Source organism: Pogona vitticeps, chromosome 9 (genome assembly GCF_051106095.1).
Source record: "Pogona vitticeps strain Pit_001003342236 chromosome 9, PviZW2.1, whole genome shotgun sequence".
Classification (NCBI taxonomy): Eukaryota; Metazoa; Chordata; class Lepidosauria; order Squamata; family Agamidae; genus Pogona; species Pogona vitticeps.
Window position 1 is genome coordinate 16,692,623 of NC_135791.1, and position 12,239 is coordinate 16,704,861.

The following is a 12,239-nucleotide window of genomic DNA, read 5'->3' on the forward strand; positions in this document are numbered from 1 at the left end:
GCTGTGGTTAAACACATCTCTGTTGCTATTATGATGCCATCAGGACTGCTAAGAAAGCCTATAATGTGAGATGGAACAGTGAGGCCACCAACCAACAGGTGGAGCTTTTATAAAGTGTTCCATGACCTCACCAGTGCCAGATGACATCCAGGGCCCCAAAAGGATGATGCAGCATGTAGGCCATTTCCAGTCGACAATCAAGTTCATCCAGAGCGACCTGGTATCTATTAGTAAAGCAATAAGTCAGAGCAAGATGTCTGTGTCTAGAACTGGACACAATGCTCAAGATGAGGCCTAACCAGTACTGAAGAGAGGGGAACTACAGTAGTACCTCACAGGATTTGGAGGGTTCATTAAAATTGGCTTTTAAAAAATCCATCCTATGTGTGTGAAGAGTGGGGGAATAATTCAGTTTTTTACCCATAAGAACTACTGCGCTGCTCCACATTGGCAGCTGGAAAGCTTATTTTCATAGCACTGAACTTTGCTTCCCAGTGGAGAACAGTTGTCTACTGCTGCATGTAATTAATCAAATTTAAGGCACCAGGTAATTCGTGGCTTTTCACCTTGCCGACATTCTGTTGTATCAGAAAGCAGCAAAAGATTAGTCTTTGCGCTCCACAATGCCTGCGTGCTGTATATTGTTACAAGTTAGAACATGACCTACCCCTTTCTTTAAAATATCTGGCAGGGTCCCTTCGCCAATGACGCCATGACCTGTGTCTGTGGGCAAAGGGGGTATCTATAAAATCAGAAATGATGATAAAACTACATCATAATGCTGTAATGCATTTCCAATAGAAGATACAGAGGTTTAGCTGGTGGGCTCTTTTTTCATCAGTTGGTGTTCCAGCTTCACTAGGAGGTTTACTAAAAGTATACCTCAATAGTGATCTGGCTCATTAGCACCACAGGGTGGATGCAGGCAGTGGGAGGTAGGCTGGGCAAATCCCCTTGACTATTCATAAGCTCATCATGAAGCACAGTGGCAGATGACATAAGGTTACCAACACATTGACACTCCTCCCACCAAAATTATATATATATATTTAAAGTATAGGTACCCTAACGACATTGGATGGGGCCGGGGGGGGGGGTAGGGAAGACCACACGGCGGAGAGCACAAAAATGTATCGGATCAGTCACGCACACATGATGGCACTGCAAAATGAATGCATGATGAAACAGAAACAGGAGAAGCCTCCCTGCGGGCTGGATTGGTTGCGAAGATCGCATAGGGGCAGAGCAAAAGACTCAGTACTGGCCTTGCATCATTTGAACACAAAAAACCAACTCAAAAATGCATGAGGAATTGCTGGGAAACATTTCAAATGTGTGATGGTGCCCACAGTGGGGAAATCACACTTGCAAACTCTGGCTCTGCGGCCAAATACTTAAACCACTGAACTGTCCAGGGATGAACACAAGAGACCAACAATATGAGAATGATTTCATGCAGATGCCACATAAGAAGTGAGTGAACAAAGTATAATTTGAAAATTAAAATTTAGTAAAGAAGAACCCCAATTAATTGGCAGTCCGTTGAGTTAGACAACAGCTTCGATCGGCTTAGCATGTATTTAGAAACAGTGTTCTCTCAAGAGGTAAAGCTGTCTTTTAGTCACAGTGCACACTTTCTTTCACCTCCTTCTCTTATATTTAGACATTCTTTCATCTGTGATGGTAAAAAGGAGCTCATTTTGTAAGTCAGATTGCTACAGCAGACATCTGTGAAGAAATCTTGTTGTTGAAGGGAGCCTGTGTTAACTGCAAAAATATTTCCTTTAATATGTAATTAGACCTTATGAATATTGCATCTTATTCACAGGAATTTAAGAATGTCTCTCAGAACTGAAACAGGATGGTTTGCTATATATTCATGTTACAGAGATATAAAACTGATAAATTCAGAGGGGAAATAGATAGGTAAATCAAGGGTGGGTATGTTTTAATTAATACAATAGATGTGATTAGTATTGCATTTTCTAGTTTTTCTGCCTAAGGACAAAAACAGACTCCTCTGTCCTTAAAGTAGAAGACGTGGACATTTCACAAGCAGGCTCTGGTCAGACTCTGGAAAGCCACAAGCACTTTGTGAGATACACATCTGTCTAGAAAACCCCTGGAATATGCTGTTTGCAAAGTTCAGCTGTAGGGGGGACCTTGCTTATGTAGCCCCTACATCATTCCCTGCACACAAACTCCTCCTGAGCTTTCTAGATTCATGCCCATCACTGCCACCACATCAGAGGGGAAAGAGGGGAGGAAACAGAGGCTGCATCTGCCTGCTGTCACTTCTTCCTTCCAGGGGTAGGAAGGCTGAAGGGGAGAGAAGGATAGGAGAGAAGGTTACCCTCGCCTCCCCCCCCCCCGCCAAGCTTGGTCTATGGAGAAAATAGTTGAAGGCTCCACCATCTTGCTTTCAGAAGCTCTTAGGCCTGAACACAGAGACGACAGGGCAGTTCTTGGCTGTCTCTTCCAGCCACCTCTGCCACTCCAGCCCCTTCAGACAATATGGCCATGGGCTGTACAAGGCCTGTTGTTCTTTCTTTTCAATACTATTCCCACCACCCACTGCAACCATTTGCTCCCATTCCATTCATTTATAAAGAACAAAACTGAACCTCGTTCTCCCGTTACATCATGACTGAGGGGTGGTGGAGAAGAAGGGGTTGGAGGGAATCATCACCAACATTATCAATTGCTTAGGGCAGTAAAATTGTTCAGTCCAATTTTACAATTGGATGTGGGGTATCTTCACAGTTACAGGACACCCGAGAGAGTAACAGAAGAAAAAAAGACAAGGATGAGGTAGCCAAATAGTCCCATGGATCTTTGGGTTTTTTTTTTCCCCCACTGAGTTTGGCATCTCAACACTGTCTCTGGATGGTGCGCTGGATCCAGGGTGTGATGCAGCAGACTTTGGCATAGACACCTGGATTCCCTTTCTGTGCACATACAAATGTCCCCCAGGAAACCACACCTTCAAGCTGGCCGTCACAGACAAGGGGGCCTCCAGAGTCACCCTGCAGGGAGAAATAACAAGCGACATAAGCATTCTAGAGATGGGTCCTGGTTTATTTTCTATTTTTTATCCAGGGTCATCTAAACTGAAGTCCTCCAGAGGTCACAACTTCCTCCATTGCTCCCGACTTTTTATTTATTCTAGCTTTTTTACCTTAATTACAATATCTATTAATCAATCCTTGCCAGAACTTAAAATCATCTTCTGATAATTGTATCAGTAACATCATAAATAGAAAAATTAATCTTTGGTAAAATTTTCATTTTCGCCAAAGCAATCCTTCCAAACCAAGAAAGTTTCAAATTAAAATATTCTTGTAATCTCCATATTCTCAAAAGTAACTAAAATGGTTACTCTTCATTTGTTTTAGAAAGATATGTGAATGTGAAAACTTATTGGCCTGTAGTCCAAAACACCTTCCACCTGCATAGCAGAGCAGGAAGCACAGCATAACTCAGGACCTGAAAAATGAATCATCTTCTGTTTTTACTGGAGCTGTACCCCATAACTAGAACCACACCACCACAATTATAGTCTAAAAAGTTACCGAGCTGAGTCAAGTTTAGTAATGTAACATATTGTTATATACTGTTGTTGGGAAAAGGAACTACACACAATAATTAGTTGTGCACAACTAGTTATTTCCAGTTCTTTGTAAATGCTTATACTTTATATGTTAGTATAACTGGTTTTGTTATGTTTATCAGAGAAGGCCTCTAGATCATTCATTTTTCAAACAAAAGCTTTCATGTTTAGTTCCTGGGTTATCTCCAGGAAGGGTAGGTTCTCTAAAAGCCTTGGACTGTTGCTACCAATTTTTTTTTCCTGGGCTTTCTTTTTTTTCCCCCTGGGCTTTCTTTTTGTCTCCTGACCACATGGCCTGGGGGTGGGGCCTAGGGGTGGGACTTCCTGCTTTAAAAGAGCGTGTCCCAGGACCCTGGACCCTTTTCCCTAGGAAGCTGGGCTGAGGGCGAAGGCCAGGTCTGTTTGCATGGATACCTTGCTGAGTTTTTTTTTTCGTGGGCTTTCTTTTTGTCTCCTGACCACATGGCCTGGGGGTGGAGCCTAGGGGTGGGACTTCCTGCTTTAAAAGAGCGTGTCCCAAAATTTGAAATTCTCAAATTTTGTATCTGGCCTTAATATGGTAAATAGGAAAGCCAGTTAGATTTGCATAAGCCGGGGAGTCAGGAAAGTTTTAAGGATCAGATCATACTTTTGCACTATTAAAGATCAGGCCGGGTAGGTGGGGCTCGTCAGCCGTGGAAGGCAGCCCATCTAGGAGAAGGAAAACTCCGATTTCAAACCTCCCCTGCCTTGTGGCTATATCCACTCATGGAAAAGGCTTCAGGAGTTAACCTCGAGGCAAAATCCGGAGCTGGAGTCCCGAAGGCAGCATGTGTCATTCTGCCAACTCCTGCGACATTGCTGGAACCAGTTGTATTGGCTCTTGCCTTTCTATTGGACCATTTCAGCAATGTGGAGAGGGGGGATCTGCTGCTTGGGTAACAGCCTATCCTCCATATTACCTTACCCGGGCTTCATGCTCTGGAGAGGACACTCCTCAATTCAAAGCATGTTAACATAGTCACTCGAGACTGAAGGATGCCTATAGTAGTTGCTACCAATTGGGAAGGAAACACTATTCAATGGAGGAAAGACAGGGAGAGAAAGTGACTGTTCCCTGATTGTCAAGTTGTGAGTCTCTCAACCAGTCCATAGTGCCAGAACAACTTGCAAAGTACCCTCTAATTTTCAGCCCCGCTGGGTGGGGCTCCACTTCTCTCTCATGTGCCTTTGCCATGGTGTACGTGTGTGACTCCACACACCCCTCCCGTGTGCTGGGTTCCGTTGGGACTGGAACCAAAGGGGCTGAAAACGATCGCTGCATGGAGGAGGAGAAGGAGGCGGAAAGCTACCCAGAGGGAGATGGAGTTGGATACACAAAGGTGCGCATCTTAGAGGGAACCTTGGTCCCTTATGACACTTTCAAACTCTATTTCCCAGAAGTCTCTATCAGCCTGGCCAGTGAGGAAAAATGCTGGAGCTGCAGTCCAACAACATCTGGAGTATCACATGTTCTTGGATGTCTGACCTATCTTTTCTCACCCTTCTCAGAAGAGGGCCTGTCTCCATTTGCACAGGCCATAAGTTAGCCAGCTTTCCTCTCACCTGACAAGAGTCGATGCCTCCCTGAGGCACTCCGGCACACACCATGAATGGGGTGATAGCACCACGATATGCTTTATTGCATTTCTGTTCCGGGATGACGTTGACGTCTGCACACTGTAGCTGCGCTGGAAGCTGTGCTGGAGACACACGTAAAATAACAAGATGTCAGTGGTGGGGAAAAATAGAAGCTACATATTCTAAGAGAACGGGAGCTTTGAAGAATTTCCGTCCTAGTGCCCAAATGCAAAGGCATGTCCCACTATTTGGTCCACTCTGGGAATAAACTGGGTCAATCCTTTGTCAGTGACCCAATGTTGTAAGGGCCAGGGTGGATCAGCCCATCCTGAGAGCATTTCTAGCAGCACCTTTCTATCTGTTTCTCTCTGTATAATCTATATCTTTACATACTGCTTTCTACTTTACAAATGAAGCATGAGCAACATCTTACAAAAGCATTACCTTTTAACATTTTATTATTTTTATTTTTTAAAAACAAAATGCAAAGGATGTTTTCAAAAAAAAGGGAAAATGGCAAAAAAATTTCACATAGCTCTCAAAAAATTTTTAAAGTGAACAAGCAAATGCCCATCATTATACAAAAAAAAAGGGAAATATGTTGCTAGACCTTAGATTGTTTCACAAAAATAACTACTTTAACTCTCAAAGGCACAGGAAGAGTCTTGGGTTCTGGATTTGACCAATTGAGTCCTTAGCAGATAAAACTCCATTAAGATAGGGGTGCAGAAATTTGCCCCATTCAAAGCTTTGGGCTTCAGTACACAGAAGCCCCAGCTGGTACAATGGCCAATGGGAAGAGATTGTGAGAGTCATAATTTGGAGGGCCGAACGTTCCCCTTTAAGAGGCAGACTGGAATAATATATGTAGAAGTAAAAACATGTGGCTCATAGAAGAGGGTCAAGATGTTAAATAAGTTGCAGTCTTTTGGTATTAAAGCATAATAAAGCATTTTTGTTAACAACTTAATAATATATCTTAGAACTGCAGAGATGGAAGGGATCCTATGGATCACAGAGTCTAGACCCTATCAGGGAGGCACAGTGGGGAATTCAACTTCTGGCTCCACAGCCAAAGACTTAAACCACTGAGCTACTTTTCGCAGAGTTCCATGAAACAAAGAGCACCCCTTTTGCACTCCCTAAGCCATGAAAATTACTGTTCTACACTACAGCTCCCAGCATCCCTCATATTACATGGACATTATTCAAAGTCTGCTGGCTGGAGGATTTTGGGAATGGTGTCATAAAAAGAGCAACTATCTCCAACTTTATGAGCTTTCAAGAGCTTGATTCTATACCTGCAGGTGATCTTGTGGTGCCCCAGCCAGAGACGGTACACCGCTTCCCATCATTAGGGCAACCCGAAGGAAGCTGAACGGTCTGCACAGCATCTGAAATCTTGGCACAAGGTTTAAGCCGGAGGAGCATGTAATCCTTGTCATTTTTTTTCCGGTCATACTCTGGGTGTACTTTAACTTCAGCAATATCCAAGCACTGTTCTGTGTTTTCAACCTTCTTCAGGTTATGTTTCCCCAGGCAGACCTTCATTCTGTAGGAATGTGAAGCAAAAGATAAAATAGGATAAGAACAAATAACACTGGAAAGCAATGATGCGCGAGGAAATGTAACTTTTGCAGATTCCAACACAGCCTGTCCTTATCCATACATTCCAGAGTAAAGTGCTGATTGGATCTTAAGGCCAAATGGAATACAAAAGGAAAATATTCAGTACATTCTTTCCAATTAGCCTCTAATTAAAGTGCAGTTTCCACATAGATTTGGGGCCAATGAATCAGGCTTAAAATTTTAGCCTGTGTTTGACTTGCTAACCACCAACAATTCAATGATTCAATGCTTGCTGGAACTCAAGATATGGAAGCGAGGGAGAGCACATGCTATCATTAATAGATGTTTTTCCCCTTAAAAAAGCATTGTTTCTAATGATGTGCTAGCTGTATCATGCAGTTTGGCTCTGAGCTCTGTATTTTTCATTTCTCAGAATGTTGCTGCATAGTTTTCAGCTAAAAAAATCATCAAAACACGCCTAGGAGTTTTTATTCTGAGAGGAAATGGAGTAGGAAATGTAGTTTGGGAAGGGGAAATGTTTAGAAATGTGATTTTTTAAAAAAATAAAAATTATGTTAAAATATATATTTATATGTGAAATCAAGAGTAGATTTTTAAAAGAGAAAACTCACTGATTGGTGTGGAAGGAGAACAGATGTACAAGTGGATTACCACAGAGATAGATGCCTTAAGGTTAAGGCCTGAGTGTCTGTGTGCAAGAGTTTCCGTCCTCAGATTGAGGCATAGTAGACAAGATGGCCGTGCAGACGCATTCTTTACCATAGCATCAGGTCATCTAGTGCGCCTTCTCAGAAGCCAACAAGAACTCCGGTGAGCTTGACCAGCTAATGCATCTGCATCTGAGATTTTCTTTCCCATCCTGATAATGAGTCCCCAAACAAAAGCCTCAGGATTATGTGGAACACCAGTGGGCAAAGGGCAAAGGGCATGTCACAGGGACCAAATGTGGCCTCCATATCCTTCCAAAATTCTTCTTCTTCTTCTTCTTCTTCTTCTTCTTCTTCTTCTTCTTCTTCTTCTTCTTCTTCTTCTTCTTCTTCTTCTTCTTCTTCTTCTTCTTCTTCTTCTTCTTCTTCTTCTTCTTCTTCTTCTTCTTCTTCTCTTTTGCTGAAAAAGTCCCCCTTGTGCCCTCTGGAGATCACAGAAGGCAACTTAACTACACTTTACCCCCACTCCTAGCATCCCTTTCCCCTCACAATCCAAAATGTTTTGATTTTTTTAAAAAAAATCTGTGGTTGCTACACGTTGTGAGGGAAGATTTGAAGAGGTGGTAAGATGTTAATGTTAGTTTGAAAAAGTTACTTTCCTGGATTACAACTCGTAGTTGAGAGATCTGAAGGAGCTGTAATCAAAAAGACTAATTTCTCAAAGTTCTCCATCAGTAGTCTCTGAAATTATGGGGAAAATAAAATAATTTGACCTCTGGCTAGAATAATAATGACAAGGGCTTTATGTAGGCTCCTTTCAGGAGGTCCTTTCAATGACAAGGAAACACCCCAACTAGATTTCACTGATAGTAGTTGTCATCTTGTCAATCTGTATGGCATTCTTTTTCCAAGCTAATGCTCTCCAGATGTTGTTGGGTTCCAACTCCAGCCTTTCCCAGCCAACAGAACAAAGGGCTGGAGATGATGAGTAAAGTAGTCCAATAATTTATGGAGGGGATGTACACGTGAATTGCCACAGAGATGCCATACAGTCGTGCCCCGCTTGATGATTATCCCGCATTACGACGAATCCGCTTTATGACAAAGTTTTTGCAATCGCAATTGCGATCGCAAAACAATGTTTTAAATAGGGTTTTTTCACTCTGTGATGATCGGTTCCCTGCTTCGGGAACCGATTCTTCGCAAAACGATGATTTTTTAACAGCTGATTGGCAGTTTCAAAATGGCTGCCGGCTTTCAAAATGGCCCCCCACTGTTTTCTAGGGACCAATTCCTCGCTATACAGGCACCAAAAATGGCCACTGTATGGAGGATCTTCGCTGCATGGTGAGTTTTCAGCCCATTGGACTGCACTGAATGGGTTTCAATGCGTTTCAATGGGTTTTTTAATTTCGCTTTACGATGTTTTTGATTAACAGTGATTTTCCTGGAATGGATTATCGTCGTTAAGTGAGGCACCACTGTATTGGTTGGGGAGGGCTGCTGAAAGGTGAAGCTATTACTTGTCATCCAAAAACACATTTCTTTCCCCTTCCCTCCCACTGCCACCCCCACCTTTCCAGTCCTTGCCTTGACTCACCCTGGCCTGGGTTTGCAATGGGCTGCTGAAAGCACCCAGCATGGATGCACCAAACTCCCTCCACAGTAGATGTTCCAGTTGCCTTTGCGTCCTCTCACAAGGGCTGCTTGGAAAGCTCTGGAGTTACTTGGGCAAGCGTATCCACCAATAATCCGGTCCCCCACACCACCCTGGGCAACAACTGCAAAGCAAAACATTATTTATTTTTTCGTTAATTCTATTTATATCCTTTGTTTTCTCCATTGAGATCAAAATGGTGTACACGTCTCTCTTCCCCTTCGCTTGGGGTTAGGTCAGGCTGAGAGGCAGTGAGTGGTTAAAAATTATCCAGCATGTTTGCATGGCTCAGTTGGGATCAGAAGCTGGCTCGATGAAGCGCTAGTCCAACCTTCTACCAATACACCACCTTGGTTCTCTACACTAGACAGTGGGATGATAGATGTGTGAGGGAAGGGCAGCTGATGAAATGGGACCGCCCATTTGTAAATGAAGAAGGTTGAAACATATGTCTATTCCTGCTTGACATTAGGTATCATTTTAAATATCTCATTAACTTTACAACATAGTTATAGCCTTAATCTTGTTTGTCATTACATCAGCCTGCCTGGTGAGTCATTATGAAATCCAAAGGAGGAAATGAGAGATAGGTAAAGATCTTCTGACAGCTTCCTGTCTGAGAACTCTGTTTTACTGTTGGAACACACATACAGTATTAAACACACATTTGAAAACCTGTGTACACCTTTAATTCATGAATATCAGAAGACCCACCCTAGATCAGATTAATGTGAAGCTTGGTATAGTTACGTCTATGGACTACAAGTTTGGAAGGAAACATGCCTAGTCTTCAGAGCCATGCTCACGTGTAAAATTCAGAAATAGATGCAGTTCATACTAACAATTCTGCTTTCTCTATCAGCAGCCAGTCACAAGCCGACTACACTTCAGTGATACAAACAGTCTTGCCTGATTGGGTAAGCTAAGTGAGGTTAAGGGTGGCTCGTATTTGGCTAAGACAGTGGTGTCCAACGTTGGCCCTCCAGATGTTCTTAGACTACAGCTCCCGGAAGCCTTCACCACCACCTCTGCTGGTCAGGATTTCTGGGAGTTGAAGTCCAAGAACATCTGGAGGGCCAAGGTTGGACACCACTGGGCTAAGAGATACCAGAGATATCTAGGTGGAGATGGGAAGGAATTCTGCCTAAAACGTTGAGGAACTGCTCCCAGTCAGAGTTGACAATACTGAGATAGATGCTCTGAATCAACATTAGTTCCTGTGGCTGATGGACCTTGACTGCCCATTCAAGAAAATCTATCTGTACCTCCAAGCTATAGTGAAACAGTGCAGCCAAACTCAGAGGGAACAAGAGAACTTTATGGTGATGACAGGCGATGGTATCAGCCTTCCTAATTAGAGTTCCCAGGGCTCTGTTCCCGGTGAGCACTGGATCCATTGTGCCAAAGTTTCCCAGAGTTATTTTTTGCTTACCTGCAGAAGCAGCAGCCCAAAGAATCAACCCAAAGACTAAATACTTCATAGGTGCACTGATGGATCAGCTACAACCCAGTCTTTCTGTGAAATTCGCTGCATGGAAAAAGATTCACAGAGAGCAATTAATTCACTGATACTAGTCCACATATCCACACCCAAGTAAATGATACTGAACAACATTATTATCAGTAATTGTTTATGTCAACAATTCTCCGCATCATTATTCATGATATGTTAGCATTAATATTTATGCTGAACGATTGCTGACTTCCTTTGGGAAGAGGACATGTGAACGATTGCATCTTATTCTCACACTAGAAGTAAAAAAAATGAAAAACATTAGAAATTTGTGATTCGTAACAACACGTAATTAACTTGAATTTTTTTAGCAGAGATGTAGAGGCAATTTGACATGGTTGGGGATTTTCTGTTCATGATGACCCTGTATCTTATGGACCATTGTTTCCTTTTTTTTTTCTTGGCATATTTTTTGTTAAATTTTAGGTAGATTCAGTCTCTGTAGCTCAAAAAGAAGAAGCTGTAGTTGCATCCCATGTAGTCTGGTTGATTTATTATTTTATAATGAAAGTTCAACAGAACACTCTATTAACTGACCAGGATAAAATTAAAGAGAAGATGGAACCAATATACTGGGAAAAAAAATCTACATGGTAAAGATGCAAAATGCCCCGAGTAGACGTTGTCTAGAGGGGCGGGGTAAAAATTGAATGAATGAATGAATGAATGAATGAATGAATGAATGAATGAATGAATAAATAAATAAATAAATAAATAAATAAATAAATAAAAACAAGAGCAGGTTATATCCTACAGTGTGGTGGTACAAATTCTGGGATGTTCACAGAAGTAGGGTTTTACTAGTTTGGAAGGAAAAGAAGATGGTGGGTCATGGTTAGCACAACTGTTATTATGAATGCTCCTTTAATCCAACCGTCTACTCAGGAGGAAATCCCACCCGCTATTTTGCTTGGTGAGGCTTCCTTCCAAGTAATTGTGCACAGAACTCATTTCAGCCTTAATTAATTAATTAATTAATTAATATGCCGCCCACTCTACCCAAAGGTCTCTGGGCGGCTTACAACAATTTCCCTGTATGGGATTGCCACGAATGCAAGGTATGGGTGCAACAGACTCCTTCACAAATTGGACAAATTATGATCTATTTCCCTGTGTAATGACACCCCCAATTCCCATCTATTTGCCATGCTAAGGATTATGGGAATGGTACTTCCCCCCAAAAATTGCTTTTCAATGCTCTAGAATGTTAGTAAAATGGCTACCAAATATTGCTGTTCCTTTTGAGAGAGAGAGGATGACGTGTGACTTTCTGTGGGAAGTGTGTCCCAATCATTATTTCGTCCCTTCCTGTCACACTGATAGCTCGGATCAGTTTCTTTCCATTAAAAGAAAAATTTTCAAGAATTTTATCTTGTAATCACACACACTCTTGACATCATTCCTTTGGTCTCACTATGACCTGGGCACAGATAGCAATTTTCCAGCTCATTTGTGGGTGGACACGACAGCCATTAAAAGAAAAAAAAAAAACAATCATGCATCCATCTCTGGAGAGGAAAGATCTAAGAGTTCAAAGAAGGAAAAAAAGGAAAAGAAAATGGATGCTCTGATAGTCGAGAAAGTGGCAAAGTTGTGTTTAACATACATTACTCCCATCAAAGT

General features: G+C 42.2%; 1 protein-coding gene across 1 annotated transcript; it reads right to left on the reverse strand.

The window, feature by feature from the left end:
- Positions 1-1,763: 1,763 nt before the first annotated feature.
- On the reverse strand, positions 1,764-6,886 carry LOC110070119 (kallikrein-14). Its single transcript, XM_020777761.3, has 3 exons — positions 6,511-6,886; positions 5,195-5,331; positions 1,764-3,026 (listed from the first exon to the last, which is right to left on the reverse strand). The coding sequence occupies exons 1-3, from the start codon at positions 6,758-6,760 to the stop codon at positions 2,871-2,873; spliced, it is 543 nt and encodes a 180-aa protein (XP_020633420.2). The 5' UTR covers positions 6,761-6,886; the 3' UTR covers positions 1,764-2,870.
- Positions 6,887-12,239: the final 5,353 nt, after the last annotated feature.